Source organism: Nerophis lumbriciformis, linkage group LG24 (assembly GCF_033978685.3).
Source record: "Nerophis lumbriciformis linkage group LG24, RoL_Nlum_v2.1, whole genome shotgun sequence".
NCBI classification, from domain to species: Eukaryota; Metazoa; Chordata; class Actinopteri; order Syngnathiformes; family Syngnathidae; genus Nerophis; species Nerophis lumbriciformis.
In genome coordinates, this window is record NC_084571.2 from 31585270 (window position 1) to 31609671 (window position 24402).

Here is a 24402-nt window from a genome sequence, read left to right on the forward strand (position 1 = left end):
TTTAAATTTATTTATCTTATTTTATTTTATTAATTTTTTTAAAAAGTACCTTATCTTCACCATACCTGGTTGTCCAAATTAGGCATAATAATGTGTTAATTCCACGACTGTATATATCGGTTGATATCGGTATCGGTTGATATCGGTATCGGTAATTAAAGAGTTGGACAATATCGGACCAAAAGCCATTATCGGACATCCCTAGAAACAATCCATTAAAAACGTGTCCAAACAGGTCCATCCCGTCATGTATGTATGTATTAGTGTTGTCCCGATACCAACATTTTTTCGATATTTTTCGGTACTTTTCTAATTAAAGGGGACCACAAAAAATCTTAGGGTACATTAAATATATGTTTCGTATTGCAAGTTTGTCCTTAAATAAAATAGTAAACATACAAGACAACTTGTCTTTTATTAGTAAGTAAGCAAACAAAGACTCCTAATTTAGTCTGCTGACATATGCAGTAACATATTGTGTCATTTATCATTCTATTATTTTGTCAACATTCTACGCTTCTGTTAAAATGTAATAATCACTTATTCTTCTGTTGTTTGGATGCTTTACATTAGTTTTGGATGGGTATCAATCCGATACCAAGTAGTTACAGGATCATACATTGGTCATATTCAAAATCCAGGGACATATTTCCTGAGTTTATAAACATAATATACATTTTAAAGAAACGAAAGAAGATGTTGTGATGCCAAAAAATATTGACATAATCATACTTGTATCGACTAGATACGCTACTGTACTTGGTATCATTATAGTTGATGTCAGGTGTAGATCCACCAATGGTGTTTGTTAGCATTGTGACGCTGGTGAACTACGGTGTGTAGTGAAGCATGTTTAGATATTCCTCGTCCTGCAGGGATGATACTTGTAAGAAACTTGCTTTATTTGTTGCCATGGAGACCAGGATTAGTGATTTAGAAGTAGCTGAAACACTGCAGACTGGGTTTCAACTTTAGCCGCTAGCTAGCCATGTCTTAAAGCACCTCTTCCTGAGGGTGTTTAAGTGTTATAACTTCACCTTTATCGTTAGTTTTTAAGCCAAATTGTGTCCGTTCTCCCTTTTCTGTCTCCACACTGTTTCTGCTTGTATGTACTCTGTGATTGTGCACTGCGGAACATGCTCGTAAACCAGCAATGACACGACGCGACGACGACGGGGCCGGTATTTTTCAGAGGCAGTATAGTACCGAATATGATTCATTAGTATCGCAGTACTATACTAATACAGGTATACCGTACAACTCTAGTATGTATGTATTAAAAACAACTGATATTCGATGGAAATATCCATGACACCTAAACAATTTTTTTTTCCAGATTATCATTATTGGAAAAATTTATCCACAAAGAAAGAGGGAAGTAATATTCTTAGGGAAGGTAAGACATTTCACTACAAATGCACACTAATTGAGCAACATATTGCCTGTGTTCTCGCTATTGAGGCTCTTATCTCCCTGCACGCTTAAGCCTGTCTGCCTTCCACAGCCGAGCTTAGCTCAGAGGCCCGACTTAATGAAGGGGAAAAGCATCTTTGTGACATAAACCTCAGATGCTGCACAACATGAGATGATGTTTATGGCTTTAAAAGACCAATTACACACTCTGCGGCAATAGCGGCCATCCGTCTCCGACTTAAACACGCCTGCAGAGAGTTGCCCGAGGTCAGAGTTGCTGTGATTTGTGGCTCGGTTTCGTTGGTGTCCGTGCGTCGATTTGTATCGTACACTTACTGTAAATCCCCCTCAATTGAATTCTGTGAAGTTGCCAGATTCTCTGCTCCAGTGATGCAACCTGAGTTTCAAGATACAAACCCCGTTTCCATATGAGTTGGGAAATTGTGTTAGATGTAAATATAAACGGAATACAATGATTTGCAAATCATTTTCAACCCATATTTAATTGAATGCACTACAAAGACAAGATATTTGATGTTCAAACTCATAAACTTTTTTTTTTTTTGCAAATAATAATTCACTTAAAATTTCATAGCTGCAACACGTGCCAAAGTAGTTGGGAAAGGGCATGTTCACCACTGTGTTACATGGCCTTTCCTTTTAACAACACTCAGTTAACGTTTGGTAACTGAGGAGATACATTTTTTAAGCTTCTCAGGTGGAATTCTTTCCCATTCTTGCTTGATGTACAGCTTAAGTTGTTCAACAGTCCGGGGGTCTCCGTTGTGGTATTTTAGGCTTCATAATGCGCCACACATTTTCAATGGGAGACAGGTCTGGACTACAGGCAGGCCAGTCTTGCACTCTTTTACTATGAAGCCACGTTGATGTAACACGTGGCTTGGCATTGTCTTGCTGAAATAAGCAGGGGCGTCCATGGTAACGTTGCTTGGATGGCAACATATGTTGCTCCAAAACCTGTATGTATCTTTCAGCATTAATGGCGCCTTCACAGATGTGTAAGTTACCCATGTCTTGTGCACTAATACACCCTCAAACCATCACAGATGCTGGCTTTTCAACTTTGCGCCTATAACAATCCGGATAGTTATTTTCTTCTTTGGTCCGGAGGACACGACGTCCACAGTTTCCAAAAACAATTTGAAACGTGGACTCGTCAGACCACAGAACACTTTTCCACTTTGTATCAGTCCATCTTAGATGAGCTCAGGCCCAGCGAAGCCGACGGCGTTTCTGGGTGTTGTTGATAAACGGTTTTCGCCTTGCATAGGAGAGTTTTAACTTGCACTTGCAAATGTAGCGACCAACTGTAGTTACTGACAGTGGGTTTCTGAAGTGTTCCTGAGCCCATGTGGTGATATCCTTTACACACTGATGTCGCTTGTTGATGCAGTACAGCCTGAGAGATCGATGGTCACGGACTTAGCTGCTTACGTGCAGTGATTTCTCCAGATTCTCTGAACCCTTTGATGATATTACGGAGCGTAGATGGTGAAATCCCTAAATTCCTTGCAATAGCTGGTTGAGAAAGGTTTTTCTTAAACTGTTCAACAATTTGCTCCCGCATTTGTTGACAAAGTGGTGACCCTCGCCCCATCCTTGTTTGTGAATGACTGAGCATTTCATGGAATCTACTTTTATACCCAATCATGGCACCCACCTGTTCCCAATTAGCCTGCACACCTGTGGGATGTTCCAAATAAGTGTTTGATGAGCATTCCTCAACTTTATCAGTATTTATTGCCACCTTTCCCAACTTCTTTGTCACATGTTGCTGGCATGAAATTCTAAAGTTAATGATTATTTGCAAAAAAAAAAAAAATGTTTTATCAGTTTGAACATCAAATATGTTGTCTTTGTAGCATATTCAACTGAATATGGGTTGAAAATGATTTGCAAATCATTGTATTCCGTTTATATTTACATCTAACACAATTTCCCAACTCATATGGAAACGGGGTTTGTACATATGTATCAAGTTGTACTGGATTATTCCTTTTGCATCCAGCTTGGAGAGTATTCAGTCCATTCTCATTATGTGTGTTTTAAGTCCAGGAGCCTTCCTGACTTATTAGCTGGCAAGCCCCCTCTCCTCCCTCCCTCTGCTCCGACGGATTTGAGGCCACTTGATGGTGATTCCATTAACAAGAAAATCCGAGGGATAAAGATGTCCTTGTCTTCTGCTGGCTTTTGTAAGGTCATTGTTGGCAAGGAAAATCCCAGTGATCAAGTTCTGGGATGTAACCGGACGCCGTCTTCTGTGTCACAACCCCTTGCATTGGCCGCGATATTAGGTACACAATCTAATGATATCCAATACAAGAGCAGAAACTGAGAGGTGTTCATTCTACAATATGTTAATTATTGCGGGTGTAGTTTGCATTTGTGTAAAGATGCATTGCATCATGCTGAGAGCTCTTTCCAAAGGGCAAGCCAATTCGGCCTCATTAAGTGGTCAACATATTCAAAACAGGTCTATGACGCAGTGCAGTTCTACACCAATCCAAACTCTAACGGTAATAATAAACATATGTCAAAAAATTATTCTGAAAGGCTACTGAGAGCTATTTTATTTATAAATTAGAACAACTATGTTGATACAAGTCAAAGACCGTCTATACGGCTGGGGTGCTCTGTGGTTTTTAATGGCGCGTTCCATTTACCTCGGGACTTGGAATTCGAAGCTTAGAATGACGTTTGTGGAAGTCGCTTCCTGACATATACTTCACAGGAGCCAGGCGTGCCAAGTTGAACAAAGTTTTAATGTACATATATTTATCAAAGTCTTTCTCCAGCAGAACGTAACTTTTCAGTCACGTCCGTATCCTCTCTCCTCCTGCTCCCGGCCGCTTTCTGTTAAAGACAACAGATGATTAGATTAACACGTACCACCTGTGTAATCTAATCACCTGCCAGCTGTGTCTCGCCGTCAGCACTGTCCTCAGCACCATGGACAGAGGCGGTGACCTTTGCTCCTGCAGGCAGCGCTAGGCAACATCTCCCTCCACAACGTCAAAGACAAGTTGTGAGCGTTCCAGCTACGAGGTCGGAAATCAAGATGGCAACATCCACGGAAGCTATTCTTGCGTTGGCCTTCTCCGAATATAAACAATTTATGGGAAAATATGCGCTCATTTTGCAACCTTTAAACATAGCGAATTCAATATTCAAGATTGTTTATTGTCATATGCACAGTTAAACAGACAGTTTGCCGTACAATGAAAATCTTACTTTGCTAGTCCACCCTTCAACAAGTCACACGGTACTTAGCTAAAAATAAAAAATACAAATGTATATACAAGGCACTGTGAGTATCATAACATTATTGCACATTCTGATTGACAGTCAACAGTATAAATATGGTGGTGACATTTGGTCACAGCAGCAGTTAAAGTGTCTTTAGTGATCAAAGGTGAAAAGTGTCTACAGTGATGGTTCACAGTTCGGGGTTGGTCATGGTAGCTGTCTTTTGTTCAAAAAGATAAAAGTAAAACGGGGGGGGCTAGCATTCACAAGTTAGCATTCACAAGCCTGATGGCCTGTGGGTAGAAACTGTTTGTCAGTCTCGTAGTCCTGGATTTCAGGCTCCTGTATCGTCTGCCTGATGGTAGGAGGCTGAAGAGACTGCGCTGGGGGTGTGTACTGTCCTTTATGATGTTGTGTGCTCTCCTGGTGGCCCTGGTAGAGTACATGTCCTGTAGTGAGGGGAAGGCTGCTCCTGATATGTACTGAGCAGTTTTAATCACTCGCTGGATTGCCTTCCTGTCCTTAGCAGTGCATACCAGCCCGTGATTGAGCTGGTAAGGACACTCTCAACTGTACTTCTACAGAAGTTGCTGAGAATTTTGGGTGGCATGCCAAATTTTCTCAGCCTTCTTAGGAAGTACAGTCGCTGCTGGGCTTTCTTTTTTGTTTGTTGGGTGTTGTGATCCCAGGTGAGGTCCTCGCTGATGTGGGTCCCGAGGAATTGAAAGGTTTTCACCCTGTCCACCTTTGTCCCCCCTATGTACAGAGGTGTGTACTGTGCACTCCTTCTCCGTGGGTCAATAATCATCTCCTTGGTCTTGTCTGTGTTCAAGGAGAGATTATTATCCTCACACCAGGCCACCAGTTCCACTACCTCCCTTCTGTACGCTGTCTCAGCTCCCCCGGTGATCAGTCCGACGACCGTAGTATCATCTGCAAACTTGATGATACTGGTGTTGTTCTGGGAGGCCACACAGTCGTGTGTGAAGAGGGTGTACAATAGGGGGCTCAGCACGCAGCCTTGGGGGGTCCCTATGCTTAGAACCTTTGTGCCTGATGTCTGGTTGCCGATTCTGACTGACTGGGGCCGGTTTGTGAGAAAGTTCAGCACCCAGTCACAGAGAGCCGGTGTCAGACCAACAGTGAGGAGTTTAGCAGTGAGTTTTTGTGGGATGACCGTGTTGAAAGCAGAGCTGTAGTCGATGAATAATAGCCTGGCATAGGTGTCCTTGCCCTCTAAGTGGGTGAGGGTGGTGTGGATGACGGTGTTGACTGCATGCTCAGTAGACCTGTTCTGCCGGTAGGCAAACTGTAGAGGGTCCAGTGTGTCTGGGATGGTCTTCTTGATGTGTGACATGACTATCCTCTCAAAGCACTTCATCACTATTGGGGTGAGTGCAACAGGGCGATAGTCATTCAGACAGGTCACAGTGTTTTTCTTTGGCAGGGTGGTCTTGAAGCAGGTGGGCACAACAGCTTGTGCTAGTTACAAGTTGTATATGTCAGCAAGTACATCAGCCAGCTCTGATGAACACACCCTGAGGGCTTGGCCAGGGATGTTGTCTGGGCCGGCTGCCTTCCGTGGGTTTGTTCTCCTCAAAACTGTACGTACCTCTGCTGTTGTCACAGTGAGTGGTGGGTCCTGCGTGCGCTCCGTGGTCAGAACCCCTCTCTGTTGGTTGGTGTTGAGGACCTCGAAGCGGGCGTAGAACTCATTCAGCTCATCTGGCAGTGAGCGTTGGCTGTTTGTGGCTCCCCTGCTTGTAGTCTGTGATGTGTTGCAGGCCTTGCCACATGCGTCGGGAATCTGTGGTGGAGTAGAATCCCTCCAATTTTTGTCTGTATTGTCCCTTGGCCTCGCTGATGGATTTACGCAGGTCATATCTGGCCTTCGTATAGTCCTAGAGACAAATGCAGTGAAGCGGGCATGTAGCTTGGACCGAACATCACAGTTAATCCAGGGTTTTTGGTTTGGGTATATTTTGTATTGTTTTGTGGGCACAATGTTTTCCACACATGTGCTGATGTAGCATATTCTTCTATGTCCACAGTACCGTCATCCCTCTGAGCAGCAGTTTTGAACATGTCCCAGTCTGTACTCCCAAAGCAGTCCTGAAGCACTAGTTCAGTGTCTTCATTCCACACTTTAACAGTCTCTCTCACTGGGGGGGCTTGCTTGAGGCGCTGTCTGTACGCTGGATATAGAAAAGCTGAGATGTGATCAGATAGTCCATGAAGAAGGAATGAAGGAGGAACAGACGCTATTGCCAGCGATGTAAAACGTATATACCACATTACAAAGAAATGTGTTTACACTACAGTAACGTTACCATACATACATTTCCAATAACACATCGTATATGGCTAGTTTAGTGCGACAAAAACTAATCAGAAGGGCTAATATTATAGAAGCTTATATGGTTGTTTACATTTAGAGCAGCCATCTTTGAAGCCAACTCGGGGGGTGGTGAGAATGCTCCGACTTTCAGAGTAGGAAGTCCGACCTCAAGAGGTGTTCCGCCTAGTAACTCGGAAATTCCGACTTCCCATTACAAATGGAACTACACACACTAAGTTTTTGTTTGACACCGTCACACGTCATGGCATTATTGTGAAGACTTTGAAACCTAAATATAGCAGTATTTATAATACCGTTACATTCCTAAAAAAAACTACTGTCTTTACAGTAGATACCTATGGTGCCATAAGTATCTACTGTAAAGACAGTAGTTTTTTATCGAAAAAAACTACTGTTTTTTATACAGAAGATACTTATGGTGCCTAAATATTGCGCTTAATATGGATTGATCTTAAGTAGAGAGTCTGTCAGGGTAGCAGGTGCAATTTTGGGAAATTCAGAGAAGTGCTTTCGTATAAGGTCCCTAATTTGCAAATACCAATAGAATTGGTTTCTATGAAGGCAAAATTTGTGGGCTAATTGATCGAAGGATGCAAATATTTCCTTAAAGGGGAACATTATCACAATTTCAGAATGGTTAAAACCATTAAAAATCAGTTCCCAGTGGCTTACTTTATTTTTCGAAGTTTTTTAAAAAATGTTACCCATCACGCAATATCTCTAAAAAAAGCTTCAAAGGGCCTGATTTTAACCATCGTTATATACACCCGTCCATTTTCCTGTGACGTCACATAGTGATGCCAACACAAACAAACATGGCGCATAGAACAGCAAGCTATAGCGACATTAGCTCGGATTCAGACTCGGATTTCAGCGGCTTTAGCAATTCAACAGATTACGAATGTATTGAAACGGATGGTTGTAGTGTGGAGGCAGGTAGCGAAAACGAAATTGAAGAAGAAACTGAAGCTATTGAGCCATATCGGTTTGAACCGCATGCAAGCAAAACCGACGAAAACGACACGACAGCCAGCGACACGGGAGAAAGCGAGGACGAATTCGGCGATCGCTTTCTAACCAACGATTGGTATGTGTTTGTTTGGCATTAAAGGAAACTAACAACTATGAACTAGGTTTACAGCATATGAAATACATTTGGCAACAACATGCACTTTGAGAGTGCAGACAGCCCAGTTTTCATCAATTAATACATTCAGTAGACATACCCTCATCCGCTCTCTTTTCCTGAAAGCTGATCTGTCCAGTCCAGTTGGAAATGCATCTGCTTGTGTCGCAGGATATCCACACATTCTTGCTATCTCTGTCGTAGCATAGCTTTCGTCGGTAAAGTGTGCGGAACAAACGTCCAATTTCTTGCCACTTTCGCATCTTTGGGTCACTGGTGCAACTTGAATCCGTCCCTGTTCGTGTTGTTACACCCTCCGACAACACATCGACGAGGCATGATGTCTCCAAGGTACGGAAAACAGTCGAAAAAACAGAAAATAACAGAGCTGATTTGACTCGGTGTTTGTAATGTGTTTGAAAAAATGGCGGATTGCTTCCCGATGTGACGTCCCGTTGGGACGTCATCGCTCCGAGAGCGAATAATAGAAAGGCGTTTAATTCGCCAAAATTCACCCATTTAGAGTTCGGAAATCGGTTAAAAAAATATATGGTCTTTTTTCTGCAACATCAAGGTATATTTTGACGCTTACATAGGTCTGGTGATAATGTTCCCCTTTAACGTAACGATCACTAATGGATGGAATCCCGGCAGTTTCCCAGACTATAAAGGCCATATCACTAACAGAGGGAGTGAATAAAGCGTTTAAGTTAATTGGACTCCAAGACTCCGATTTCCCTCGCCCACGCAGGTCACCGGGGCCCCCCTCTGGAGCCAGGCCCGAAGTTGGGGCACGATGGGGTGGACTCCGCCAAGGCTGCCCTTTGTCACCGATTCTGTTCATAACTTTTATGGACAGAATTTCTAGGCGCAGTCAAGGCATTGAGGGGATCCGGTTTGGTGGCTGCAGAATTAGGTCTCTGCTTTTTGCAGATGATGTGGTCCTGATGACTTCATCTGGCCAGGATCTTCAGCTCTCACTGGATCGGTTCGCAGCCGAGTGTGAAGCGACTGGGATGAATCAGCACTTCCAAGTCCGAGTCCATGGTTCTCGCCCGGAAAAGGGTGGAGTGCCATCTCCGGGTTGGGGAGGAGATCTTTGCCTCAAGTGGAGGAGTTCAAGTACCTCGGAGTCTTGTTCACGAGTGAGGGAAGAGTGAATCGTGAGATCGACAGGCGGATCGGTGCGGCGTCTTCAGTAATGCGGACGCCGTATTGATCCGTTGTGGTGAAGAAGGAGCTGAGCCGGAAGGCAAAGCTCTCAATTTACCGGTCGATCTACGTTCCCATCCTCACCTATGGTCATAAGCTTTGGGTTATGACCGAAAGGACAAGATCACGGGTACAAGCAGCCGAAATGAGTTCCTTCCGCTCTCCCTTAGAGATAGGGTGAGAAGCTCTGCCATCCGGGAGGAGCTCAAAGTAAAGCCGCTGCTTCTCCACATCGAGAGGAGCCAGATGAGGTGGTTCGGTCATCTGGTCAGGATGTCACCTGAACGCCTCCCTCGGGAGGTGTTTAGGGCACGTCCGACCGGTAGGAGGCCACGGGGAAGACCCAGGACACGTTGGGAAGACTATGTCTCCCGGCTGGCCTGGGAACGCCTCGGGATCCCTAGGGAAGAGCTGGACGAAGTGGCTGGGGAGAGGAATGTCTAGGCTTCCCTGCTTAGGCTGCTGCCCCCGCGACCCGACCTCGGATAAGCGGAAGAAGATGGATGGATGGATGGAAGTTAATTGGAGACGAGAGAGTCACAGAGTGAAGTCCAAAATGTCTTTTACATTGTGTCCAAATGTTAAGAGAATTTTTAACAATTGTATTATCAGAATAAGCTAACGGTGACAACATCTTAGTCAAGACGTTGTCAAGAACATCAGTTTGTGAGGTATTTACATTTTAAAAATTCTAACTTGTAATAATCGACTCGTTCTAAATGGCTAGCAATGCAGCTAATGGGAGCTAACCATTCTGCTTCTAAATCACTTTAAAAATGCATCCAAAAACCGCCAACAATACTTAATTTACGTTCTGTAACCTGTATACCGACATTGTTATTGCAAGATCGAACACTGAGAAACTTTTTTTCTAGCGTCGTAAAACATCGCCTTGCGACTGCATGCTACAGTATTAGCCGCAAGCTCGCTACTGCGTTAGCAGCTGAATGGCTTTTGAGTTTGTAATGCACAACACAATGCGATAGGACACCAATCTGAAAAGCATGAAATCATATTACAGTATCTGTAAAGTATTAGGCCACATTTCATGTTTTGTTTTGTTTATACACAGCTAGCTTGACAGCATATGTACTGCAGTTGTACTAACAAGCATAGCGTGCTGCATGTATCATGATCAATATTATAGTGACTCACTCGATGGAGCGTTTGGTCCAGCTGGCTGAGAAAACATTTTTCCGGTTTATTTTGGGGTAAGCGCGCCATTTCCGTCGGCATAGCTTGGCTCCGAGCTCCACATTTACAGTCAAGTCACGCCAACCTCACTTTCTCTGCTTTCGTCTGCTACAATGTTTCTGACTCTCTTGGTGCTCGCTTCTACAATCAGCAGTTCATCCTCTGTATATTCAGTTTAAAAAATATAAGGTTGTCAATCCTCATTTGTCAAAAAAAAAAAAAAGCCATCTTTGTTGTCTGTTACAAAGTCTGCCATGATTAGAAAACACAAGCGTTTGTTTCCGGAAGTAGGAACACACATTTGCTGCCGGAAGTCAGAGGTACATTGGTACACCTCCCTGATCCCGAAGTACTTGTCTAACTATTTCCATAACGTAAATGACCGCCATAACCACAACACCAGAGGGAGCTCCACGAACCACGTTAAACCCAGATTCCGATTTAACAAAGGTCTTAACTCATTCTCCTTCTATGCCACATCAATATGGAATGCACTACCAACAGGTGTAAAAGAAAGTGCATCTCTATCCTCCTTCAAAACCGCACTAAAAGAACACCTCCAGGCAACTACAACCCCACCACATCCCACCTCCCCGGATTGTAAATAATCAAATGTAAATAATCTAATGTATATACTTGTTCTTATGCTTTCTGAGCTCACTATGTTCACTGCTCGCTGTACATATCCTACTAAGTCAGACCTACACTGTTACAATGCCCATTTCTCATTTTTTTCCATAACTTGAGTTGATTTATTTTGGAAAACCTTGTTACATTTTTTAATGCATCCAGCGGGGCATCACAACAAAATTAGGCATAATAATGTGTTAATTCCACGACTGTATGTATCGGTAATTAAAGGGGAACATTATCACCAGACCTATGTAAGCGTCAATATATACCTTGATGTTGCAGAAAAAAGACCATATATTTTTTTAACCGATTTCCGAACTCTAAATGGGTGAATTTTGGCGAATTAAACGCCTTTCTTATTGTCGAGGCGGCTGATTGGAGCTGTGGCCGCAAGGTAGTTGGTGCTTGTCGTGGCGGTAATCCTAGAACCCGTTGGTGGACACCGGCGGTGAGGGATGCCGTCAAGCTGAAGAAGGAGTCCTATCGGGTTCTTTTGGCTCATAGGACTCCTGAGGCAGCGGACAAGTACCGACAGGCCAAGCGGTGTGCGGCTTCAGCGGTCGCAGAGGCAAAAACTCGGACATGGGAGGAGTTCGGTGAGGCCATGGAAAACGACTTCCGGACGGCTTCGAAGCAATTCTGGTCCACCATCCGCCGCCTCAGGAAGGGGAAGCAGTGCACTATCAACACCGTGTATGGTGAGGATGGTGTTCTGCTGACCTCGACTGCGGATGTTGTGGATCGGTGGAGGGAATACTTCGAAGACCTCCTCAATCCCACCAACACGTCTTCCTATGAGGAAGCAGTGCCTGGGGAGTCTGTGGTGGGCTCTCCTATTTCTGGGGCTGAGGTTGCTGAGGTAGTTAAAAAGCTCCTCGGTGGCAAGGCCCCGGGGGTAGATGAGATCCGCCCGGAGTTCCTTAAGGCTCTGGATGCTGTGGGGCTGTCTTGGTTGACAAGACTCTGCAGCATCGCATGGACATCAGGGGCGGTACCTCTGGATTGGCAGACCGGGGTGGTGGTTCCTCTCTTTAAGAAGGGGAACCGGAGGGTGTGTTCTAACTATCGTGGGATCACACTCCTCAGCCTTCCCGGTAAGGTCTATTCAGGTGTACTGGAGAGGAGGCTACGCCGGATAGTCGAACCTCGGATTCAGGAGGAACAGTGTGGTTTTCGTCCTGGTCGTGGAACTGTGGACCAGCTCTATACTCTCGGCAGGGTCCTTGAGGGTGCATGGGAGTTTGCCCAACCAGTCTACATGTGTTTTGTGGACTTGGAGAAGGCATTCGACCGTGTCCCTCGGGAAGTCCTGTGGGGAGTGCTCAGAGAGTACGGGGTATCGGACTGTCTGATTGTGGCAGTCCGCTCCCTGTATGATCAGTGCCAGAGCTTGGTCCGCATTGCCGGTAGTAAGTCGGACACGTTTCCAGTGAGGGTTGGACTCCGCCAAGGCTGCCCTTTGTCACCGATTCTGTTCATAACTTTTATGGACAGAATTTCTAGGCGCAGTCAAGGCGTTGAGGGGATCTGGTTTGGTGGCTGCAGGATTAGGTCTCTGCTTTTTGCAGATGATGTGGTCCTGATGGCTTCATCTGGCCAGGATCTTCAGCTCTCACTGGATCGGTTCGCAGCTGAGTGTGAAGCGACTGGGATGAGAATCAGCACCTCCAAGTCCGAGTCCATGGTTCTCGCCCGGAAAAGGGTGGAGTGCCATCACCGGGTTGGGGAGGAGATCTTGCCCCAAGTGGAGGAGTTCAAGTACCTCGGAGTCTTGTTCACGAGTGGGGGAAGAGTGGATCGTGAGATCGACAGGCGGATCGGTGCGGCGTCTTCATTAATGCGGACGCTGTATCGATCCGTTGTGGTGAAGAAGGAGCTGAGCCGGAAGGCAAAGCTCTCAATTTACCGGTCGATCTACGTTCCCATCCTCACCTATGGTCATGAGCTTTGGGTTATGATCGAAAGGACAAGATCATGGGTACAAGCGGCCGAAATGAGTTTCCTCCGCCGGGTGGCGGGGCTCTCCCTTAGAGATAGGGTGAGAAGCTCTGCCATCCGGGAGGAGCTCAAAGTAAAGCCGCTGCTCCTCCACATCGAGAGGAGCCAGATGAGGTGGTTCGGGCATCTGGTCAGGATGCCACCCGAACGCCTCCCTAGGGAGGTGTTTAGGGCACGTCCCACCGGTAGGAGGCCGCGGGGAAGACCCAGGACACGTTGGGAAGACTATGTCTCCCGGCTGGCCTGGGAACGCCTCGGGGTCCCACAGGAAGAGCTGGACGAAGTGGCTGGGGAGAGGGAAGTCTGGGCTTCCCTGCTTAAGCTGCTGCCCCCGCGACCCGACCTCGGATAAGCGGAAGAAGATGGATGGATGGATGGATAAACGCCTTTCTATTATTACAACGTGACGTCACATCGGGAAGCAATCCGCCATTTTCTCACTTTCGTCGGTGTGTTGTCGGAGGGTATAACAACACGAACAGGGACGGATTCAAGTTGCACCAGTGGCCCAAAGATGCGAAAGTGGCAAGAAATTGGACGAAATTTGTTCAAAATACGAGGCTGTGGGGAAAGCCGACGAAATGGTCAGTCGTTTGTTCCGCACACTTTACCGACGAAAGCTATGCTACGACAGAGATGGCAAGAATGTGTGGATATCCTGCGACACTCAAAGCAGATGCTGACATCAACTCCAAAACTGGACAGATCAGCTTTCAGGAAAAGAGAGCGGATGAGGGTATGTCTACAGAATATATTAATTGATGAAAACTTTATTCATTACTCGCGGTTTTACGTAAATTATTATACATAAACTGTGTTTACCAATAATTTGGCTTAAAAACATTAATTTTTTTCAATCATTCGAATACATTCGGGTAGTCTTGTGAAATGCAGTATTTTGTGTCTATTTAGGTATGGTTAACCTGAGTGCTGAAATCGTGGAAAAATATATGTTCTTAGCACGCCTGAAATGGGCTGTCTGCACTCTCAAAGTGCATGTTGTTGCCAAATGTATTTCATATGCTGTAAACCTAGTTCATAGTTGTTAGTTTCCTTTAATGCCAAACAAACACATACCAATCGTTGGTTAGAAGGCGATCGCCAAATTCATCCTCGCTTTCTCCCGTGTCGCTGGCTGTCGTGTCGTTTTCGTCGTTTTCGCTTGCATACGGTTCAAACTGATATGGCTCAATAGCTTCAGTTTCTTCTTCAATTTCGTTTTCGCTACCTGCCTCCACACTACAACCATCCGTTTCAATACATGCGTAATCTGTTGAATCGCTTAAGTCGCTGAAATCCGAGTCTGAATCCGAGCTAATGTCGCTATAGCTTGCTGTTCTTTCCGCCATGTTTGTTTGTGTTGGCTTCACTATGTGACGCCACAGGAAAATGGACGGGTAGTTAAAATCAGGCACTTTGAAGCTTTTTTTAGGGATATAGCGTGATGGGTAAAATTTTGAAAAAAACTTCGAAAATAAAACAAGCCACTGGGAACTGATTTTTAATGGTTTTAACCCTTCTGAAATTGTGATAATGTTCCCCTTTAAGAGTTGGACAATATCGGGATATCGGCAAAAAAGCCATTATCGGACATCTCTACTTCAGACTGTTTTCTTTGTTTGAAAATAGAACAAACACATTCTGAAAATGTACAAATCATAATGTTGTTGGGGTTTTTTTTTTACACTTACATGTTGCGGTTAATAATATTCTATCTTTATTTGTCGTTATTTACACTTTCTGAATAAATGATGTGATAATGTTCATCATTCAACTCCAAAAAATAATATCAAAATCAAATTACAGGATGTTATTTATGTAGTTTGCTCATTTTCCTCGACTTGTGCTCTAACATCATGTGGTTTATTTTATTTTGTTACATATGTAGCATCATCTACAACAGGGGTGGTCATTACGTCGATCGCGAGCTACCGGTCGATCTCGGAGGGTGTGTCAGTCGATCACCAGCCAGGCATTAAAAAAATAGTCCTAAAAATGAGCGATCATAAATCTTCACTATGACGTCACTTTCGTCACTTGATTGACATTCACGGCACCCGAGGGTCTTCTGAGATGACGCTGGCTGCTGCCAGCTCATTAAAATTACCGACTGAAAGGCGAGAAACACTTTATTTCAACAGACTCTGGCGCCGTACCTGTTGTCAAAACTCCAAAGACCGACTGCACAGTTGCGCTTACAAAATAAGAGTCTCAGAAAGCTGGAGTGCACACGCTAGCAAGCTACGGAGTTTGCCGACAATGTATTTCTTGTAAAGTGCATACAAAGGAGTACGGAAGCTGGACAAATAAGATGCCAAAAACCAACCACTTTCATGTGGTATTGGACAGAAAGGAGGACTTTTTTTCTCCTCCATTCGAAAATGCGGACATTATCAGCACCACTGTCTGATTCCAATCAATGCAAGTCATCAGAATCAGGTAATACACCAACTTATATTCTTGTCTTCATGAAAGAAAGGAATCTATATGTGTTAAGCATGCTTGTATTATCTTTAAACACCTTTAACTTATTAACAATATTAACTATATGTGTTAAACATGCTTGTATTATCTTTAAACACCTTTAAGTTGTTAACAATATTAACTATATGTATTAAACATGCTTGTATTATCATTAAACACCTTTAATTTTTTAACAATATTAACTATATGTATTAAACATGTTTGCATTATCATTAAACACCTTTAATTTTTTAACAATATTAACTATATGTGTTAAACATGCTTGCATTATCTTTAAACACCTTTTACTTGTTAACAATATTAACTATATGTATTAAACATACTTGTATTATCATTAAACACCTTTAATTTTTTAACAATATTAACTATATGTGTTAAACATGCTTGCATTATCTTTAAACACCTTTTACTTGTTAACAATATTAACTATATGTATTAAACATACTTGTATTATCATTAAACACCTTTAACTTGTTAACAATATTAACTATATGTATTAAACATTCTTGCATTATCATTAAACACCTTTAATATTTTAACAATATTAACTATATGTGTTAAACATGCTTGTATTATCATTAAACACCTTTAACTTGTTAACAATATTAACTATATGTGTTAAACATGCTTGCATTATCATTAAACACCTTTAACTTGTTAACAAAAACATATATTTCATAAATAAGTAAATATAAATTATATATATGAATGAGGTAGATCCCCACGACTTGATCAATTGAAAAGTAGCTCGCCTGCAGAAAAAGTGTGAGCACCCCTGATCTACAAAGATAGAAATAATTGCTATTGCGGCATCTAGTGGACACATTTAGAACAGCACTTTCTTTCATTCGAAAATTTCGGCTCATTTTTATACATAGCAAACTCATCCCACGGGCCATATGTTTGACACCCCTGATCTATGGCAAGAATGCCGGTCTAAGATGTTTTATGTGACTGAAGCCTCTGCTGGTTTTAGGAATCTGCTGCAAAAATGATAGTTGCTTTAAAGTTCTGAATTGAACTTTTGTGTGATGCCATGGACCGGATTTTAGCTGCCAGTTTCTAATGCAGTCGTACCTAATAAGCAGTCCAGCGTTTAATAATAAAGCGTATGTTTATCAACAAGGCACCTGTTCATTTGTGCAGGTCTTGACTTCCACGAGGACCTCCATCGCATCGGAGCCAAGGAGGGTCTGAAAGGTCGTAAGCTCCAGAAGGCCATGGAGAGCTACGCTTGGAACATCACGGTGCTGAAGGTGAGACCCAAGCATTCAAGTCAAAAAACACATAACAACAAGCCTTCACACTACAGTCTTTATAGACACTGCTGTCTTATTAGGCACAGTGAGCTTGCCTCGGTCCACCCGAGCCCTCTGCTGTGTCCTGGAGGTTGCCCCCCACTGCCTTTTTGAATACCGGCCTTAATATATAAAGTGATAAAGCACCGCATGCTGCTCAGGCGCTCCGCTGCACAGAGGGTCTGCTCGGTTAAGTGAAGACAGCAGAACAGCCAGGATATTTTTATCTCCACCACATCACCCTGAAATAATTTAGTATTGAGTGGAGCAGCTCCCTTTACTGAGCTTTTTAGGAGAATGCCACAGAAAATGATGCTTCTTTTTTAAAAGTCAACCCTCTTTTATCATTGTTAATTGGTTCCAGACTATGGATGTCCCGATTCGATATTTGGATCGGATCGGCTGCCGATATTTGCCAAAAATTGCGTATCGGCAAGGCATGAGAAAATGCCGATCCAGATCCAGTTTAAAAAAACTCCGGTCCGTGTTTTCCAACGCACCGATTTAAATAATACATTCCACTTTTCTGCTGCTCCGTAATTTCGGTTCCGCATTTTCCAGCACACCTTCAACACATCCACAGGTCTGTGGATTCTCACGCAGTTGCTTTTAGCTGCTGGCATTACACGACAGGCTCTTCTCACTCTTTCCTGTGTCTCCCTCTCACAGACAGCGAGCGCACCTTCTTACACACGTCACATACTGTCACGTCATACGTCACATACTGTCACGTCATACGTCACATACGTATACGTCCTCCCCGAGCAGAGAGGTAGCAGCATGGCTAACGTTAGCTGTGATGCTAGGTGCAGCCGTGCGAGCAACGCTCCCTCTATGGTGCTCGCCTGTGCAATTGCGCACTGTTTAAGCGTCCTCTGCGCATAGCAATTATATGCCACGCACAAAATCAAATAAAAAAATAAGCGCATAACAATTTTCGACACACGGACACGACAGAGAAAACAGTTTTCGTCAGCATTGTTCAAATATTGTGACGTCTGTCGAGACGCTTATCTCCATTCGGTGCCACACGCCCACACCATCAAAATGCAGAGGCAAAAATTTCCACATCAACACCGTATGAAAAAAGTAGTGATTTTTTTAGTTGTGATTTCCTTCTCTGCATGAAAGTTTAAAAGTAGCATATATTAATGCAGTATGAAGAAGAATGTTTTAATGTAGACATGCAAGCCTTGAAAGAACATTTTGAAAATCAAGACTACATTTCCTGCAAATGGATGCATTTCTACCCTATATTTTAACTTTAGATTTATTCTCATATCAAACTCTTTTGGCTGTCTTTTTGACACTTACATCCGGCGCCCCCCTCCACACTCTTGATTATAAATAATGTAAATAATTCAATGTGATTATCTTGTGTGATGACTGTATTATGATGATAGTATATATCTGATAGTATATATCTGTATCATAAATCAATTTAAGTGGACCCCGACTTAAACAAGTTGAAAAACTTATTCGGGTGTTACCATTTAGTGGTCAATTGTACGGAATATGTACTTCACTGTGCAACCTACTAATAAAAGTCTCAATCAATCAATCAAAACACATAGATTCATCATACTGCTGTGATTATATGCATCAAGTGTTCATTCAAGGCTAAGGCAAAATATCGAGATATATATCGTGTATCGCAATATGGCCTTAAAATATCGCAATATTAAAAAAAGGCCATATCGCCCAGCCCTTGTTTCAATGATGCCATTTCTGTTTGTCATGTATAATTTTGTCTATTTTGTGTTTATCCTTGAATAAACAGGTCAGTTTCTTGTTACCAACCATTGTGTATTATTCAAACTCCCCTAATTCAGCTGGCTAGTTGTTATCAAGACTACTAAAACCCTTTTCAACATGATTCTGACAACTAAGTAGGCTAAATAACTTTAAACTTTAATACATGCTCGCATAGGCCAGTATCGGTCAGTATCGGTATCGGTCAGTATCAGTATCGGATCGGAAATGCAAAAACAATATCGGTATCGGATCGGAAGTGCAAAAACCTGGATCGGGACATCCCTAGTTGCATTGTTGCATTTCTTTTCACAGTTCTTCTTGACAGACATTTTAGTGAGGGTCAAACCATCATGGCATGGGGTAAACTCTGAGTTTATGGTAATGAATGGAATAGCCGACTTGATTTGATGTTCAGTTTATGAACTTACATTCATATTTTGTTGAAGTATTATTCAATAAATATATTAATAAAGGATTTTTGAATTGTTGATATTTTTAGAATATTAAAAAAAAAATCTCACGTACCCCTTGGCATACCTTCAAGTACCCCCAAGGGTACGCGTACCCCCATTTGAGAACCACTGCTCTAAACCAGTGGTCCCCAACCTTTTTGTAGCTGCGGACCGGTCAACGCTTGAAAATTAGTCCCACGGACTAATTTTATTTTTTTGTCATAAAGAAAACAACACTAAATTGGCCCTAGTGTGTGGATGTGAGTGTGAATGTTGTCTGTCTATCTGTGTTGGCCCTGCGATGAGGTAGCGACTTGTCCAGGGTGTACCCCGCCTTCCGCCCGATTGTAGCTGAGATAGGCTCCAGCGCCCCCCGCGACCCCAAAAGGGAATAAGCGGTAGAAAATGGATGGATGGATGGAAATACAATCATGTGTGCTTGCAAACTGTATTGATATATAATGTAGGAACCAGAAATATTAATAACAGAAAGAAACAACCCTTTTGTGTGAATGAGTGTAAATGGGGGAGGAAGGTTTTTTGGGTTGGTGCACTAATTGTGTTTTTTATGTTGATTTAATAAAAAATAAAAATATTTATTTTTTATTTTTTATTTTTTTGTGCGGCCCGGTACCAATCAATCCACGGACTGGTACCGGACCACGGCCCTGTGGTTGGGGACCACTGCTCTAAAGTACAACAAGTAAAGAAAGAAGAAAATAGCATTTTATTACAGTCAACCCTCGTTTATCGCTGTTAATTGTTTCCAGGCCTGTGCGTGGTAAATAAATGTCCACGATGTTGGAATTATTAACAATAAGTTGAATATATGTTCATAGTTGGAGCATGAAAACAGAGCCCATTAGACACAAAGTAACGCCCTTTAATCACCTTAACACTGGATTATTCTAATTTAGTAATGCTACCTGAAGCTGAGCCAATCAGTGGCCACGATGCTGAACAGTGCGCTCTGATTGGTTTGGTTTCATCGAATGGCAAATACTAATGTAGTGTTGATATTTTTAGTTAATTTTGAGACTTTTATGGTTGAAAATGTTTAATTTTGTCCAGAAATACTTGCTCTAAAGAAAAAATTACCAAAAAAAAAAAAAAAGAAATCTGTGATTGAGTGAAGCCGCAATCTTCAAAGCATGATGTAATGAGGGACACTTTTATTTTTATGATGTTGTAAGCACCAAACATAGCCCTTACCTGTAAGTAGTAAAAAAAAAAAGTAGGCTTCTCTACACATCTTAAACTTAAAACATTGTCAGTGAGCTACAGACGTTGAAACTGTAAGTTTGGTCATTTTGTTTGTTAGCGAATATGCTAATCTAGACATGATATAAAATGTGACTTTAACGTCAGCTTTGTAGTTTACAAAGATATTCTACTGTTGCTAACGTTCATATTCCAATGTCCCTTAATGTTACATTGTTGTTGTATGTGATGTATTGCATTTGTTACATTGTATGTATATGTTACATTGTGTATATATATATGTGTGTGTGTGTGTGTATGTATGTATGTATGTATGTATATATATATATATATATATATATATATATATATATATATATAAAAATAGATATGTATTATTTTATATACATTTTATTTATGTATTTTATAAATTTTTCACATATACTATACACTTTAACTGTACAATGTAACAAATGCTGTATATAGAATAGAATAGAATAGAAAGTACTTTATTGATCCCTGGGGGAAATTATATACACACTGTCTGTGTGTGTATATATATATATATATATATATATCCCATCCATCCATTTTCTACCGCTTATTCCCTTTGGGGTCGCGGGGGGCGCTGGAGCCTATCTCAGCTACGGGATCTTTCTGTGTGGAGTTTGCATGTTCTCCCCGTGACTGCGTGGGTTCCCTCCGGGTACTCCGGCTTCCTCCCACCTCCAAAGACATGCACCTGGGGATAAGTTGATTGGCAACACTAAAAATTGGCCCTAGTGTGTGGATGTGAGTGTGAATGTTGTCTGTCTATCTGTGTTGGCCCTGCGATGAGGTGGCGACTTGTCCAGGGTGTACCCCGCCTTCCGCCCGATTGTAGCTGAGATATATATATATATATATATATATATATATATATATTAGGGGTGTGGGAAAAAATCGATTCGAATTCGAATCGCGATTGATATTCTAGTTTCAAGCATGTTTTACTGTAATATCTTACTGAGATAATTTAGGACCAAAACACTTAAAACAAGTAAAACACTCTAACATAAAATCTACTTAGTGAGAAGAATGATCTTATTAGACAGAAAATAAGCAAATATCACCCTTATTTGAGATATTTCATCTCACTTAGATTTCAATTTTTGCAGTGTAGATTTCAGACAACACACTTCCAATACACTATACCCATAATATGATTTAAAACTGGTGAAAAATACTATAATATGGGACATTTAAGTACATTTCAACATCATGTGCCACTAACTAGGAACATTGGGTAAACCAGCCATCACCAAAGTCGTAAATAAAAGTACATGTTCTTTCTGTGGAGCGGAAAAAAAGGGTTTATTTTGCGTAAATAATGTCCTCCAGCAGGCCAAGGACAAGGATTAACTAAAGACAGGCTGTTCCAAAACATCCCCTCTCTGCTTTGTTCCGATCTCTGCAAGATCGACTTGTGCACAATTATCTTCTTTTTTTTTCTTCTTTTTTTTTTACCCAGAGCAAACCGTTATTGATGGATGCCGTTTCAAACGTGGAGCTCCCACATCAAGGCAGTCATTGTTTAGTAGACTTACGAAGTTGGCTGAACTTTTCAAGAAGTAGAAGAAAGCCGTTGACTATAGTTGTGTTCATTTCCAGGAACGATCGCAGTTGACTTGTGCTTTATCTGCAGCACCAATAACTTTAAGTCACTATTTCATTTCATTTCATTTTTTTTATTTATCTCCTTCATTGATGTGCATCTTTGATCAATAGACAATTAAACCTCAGCAACTAAACACACATTTACACACCAATGCCTGAGAAGGAACAGGATGAAGAAAATCTTATATTTTCCTGCCCCCTTCAACATAATACGTAGTCTTACTTAATGGATAGCATACAAACCAAACAAATACATCCGAATATAATGAAAACAAACAAAAAAACACAACAAGTGCAAAACTTCATGAAGTACAAACCGAACAAAAAAAAGTAATATACACCTCATGGGATGATACAAAACAAATACAAAACCAGACAAAACAATAAGTAAAATAATAAATATAAAGCAAAATGTAAACACTTATGGCTGTCCATATGATCTTATTGTTCTGTCTTTATATATTTTTTTCAATTGGAATATACCGTATTTTTCGGACTATAAGTCACAGTTTTTTTCATAGTTTGGCCGACTTATACTCAGGAGCGACTTATGTGTGAAATGATTAACACATTACCATAAAATATCAAATAATATTATTTATCTCATTCACGTAAGAGACTAGACGTATAAGATTTCATGGGATTTAGCGATTAGATTGTTTGGTAAACGTATAGCATGTTCTATATGTTATAGTTATTTGAATGACTCTTACCATAATATGTTACGTTAACATACCAGGCACGTTCTCACTTGGTTATTTATGCCTCATATAACGTACACTTATTCAGCCTGTTGTTCACTATTCTTTATTTATTTTAAATTGCCTTTCAAATGTCTATTCTTGGTGTTGGCTTTTATCAAATACATTTCCCCCAAAAATGCGACTTATACTCCTGTGCGACTTATATATGTTTTTTCCTTCTTTATTATGCATTTTCGGCCAGTGCGACTTATACTCCGAAAAATACGGTATTTTTAGTCTTTTATCACATTGTAAAGAGAATTCCATAGTTTAACCCCCACCACTGATATACACATTTGTTTTAAACTTGTCCTTGAATACTGATGTTTGAAATGACCTTTTCTTCTATGCCAGGGGTGTCAAACTCAAATACAGAGTGGGCCAAAATTTCAAACTGAACAAAGCCGCAGGCCTAGGTTGAACAAATTAACCTTTAACGTACTCTACGAGCGATCGTCACGTCCGCTTTGCATCCATTCTAACATCGTTCAGACCCAGTCACAATATATATGCGGCTTCTGTACCGCACACGAGCGAATGCAACACATACTTCATCAGCAGCGATACAGGTTACACTGAGGGTGCCAGTATAAAAAACTTTAACACTGTTAGAAATATATGCCACACTGTGAATCCACACCAAACAAGAATGACAAACACATTTCGGGAGAACATCCGCACCGTAACACAACATAAACACAACAGAACAAATACCCAGAATCCTTTGAAGCACTAACTCTTCCGGGACGCTACAAAATACACCCCCGCTACCACCTAACCTCCCTCCCCACACACACACACCTTGTAGCGTCCCGGAAGAGTTAGTGCTGCAAAGGGTTCTGGTTTGGTGTGGATTCACAGTGTGGCATATATTTCTAACAGTGTTAAAGTTTTTTATTCGGCTACCCTCAGTGTAACCTGTATCGCTGTTGATGAAGTATGCGTTTGCATTCTAATGTGTGTGTGCGTGCAGAAGCCGCACATGTTATGTGACTGGGCCAGCACTCGTTTGGCTGGCTGGCTGGCTGGCTGGCGTTTGGAAGACTCCCGGGAGGATCAACGGGCCAGCTTTAGTGTTAATTTGATATCGCCTCAAGGGCCAAGTGAACTTACACGGCGGGCCAAATTTGGCCCGCGGGCCAGAGTTTGACACCATGTTCTATGCTCTTCATTTTCAGACGTGATGACAAACATTTTTTTTGTAAATTTGCTGGTCATGTTTTACTTTTAGCCTTAAACATAACACATAATGTCTGTAACTTTACGAGCTCCTGTAGTTTCAATAAACCAGAATTAATAAAGAATATGTTAGTGTGTTTTGGCATGAAAAAATACAATCATGTGTGCTTACGGACTGTATCCCTGCGGACTGTATTGATATATATTGATATATAATGTAGGAACCAGAAATATTAATAACAGAAAGAAACAACCCTTTTGTGTGAATGAGTGTAAATGAGGGAGGGAGGTTTTCTGGGTTGTGCACTAATTGTAAGTGTATCTTGTGTTTTTTATGTTGATTTAATTAAAAAAATTAAAAATTAAAAACATTTTTTTTTTTTTTTTCTTGTGCGGCCCGGTACCAATCGATCCACGGACCGGTGGTTGGGAA

General features: G+C 41.8%; 1 protein-coding gene across 1 annotated transcript in view; it reads left to right on the plus strand.

Moving 5' to 3' along the window:
• LOC133620548 (inactive phospholipase C-like protein 1) overlaps nucleotides 1-24402 on the plus strand; it is a 323140-nt gene that overhangs the window by 283725 nt on the left and 15013 nt on the right. Inside the window, exon 23 of the mRNA XM_072915928.1 lies at nucleotides 16833-16942. Within this exon, the coding sequence (XP_072772029.1) occupies nucleotides 16833-16942 (110 nt within the window). The remainder of the gene's footprint in view (nucleotides 1-16832; nucleotides 16943-24402) is intronic.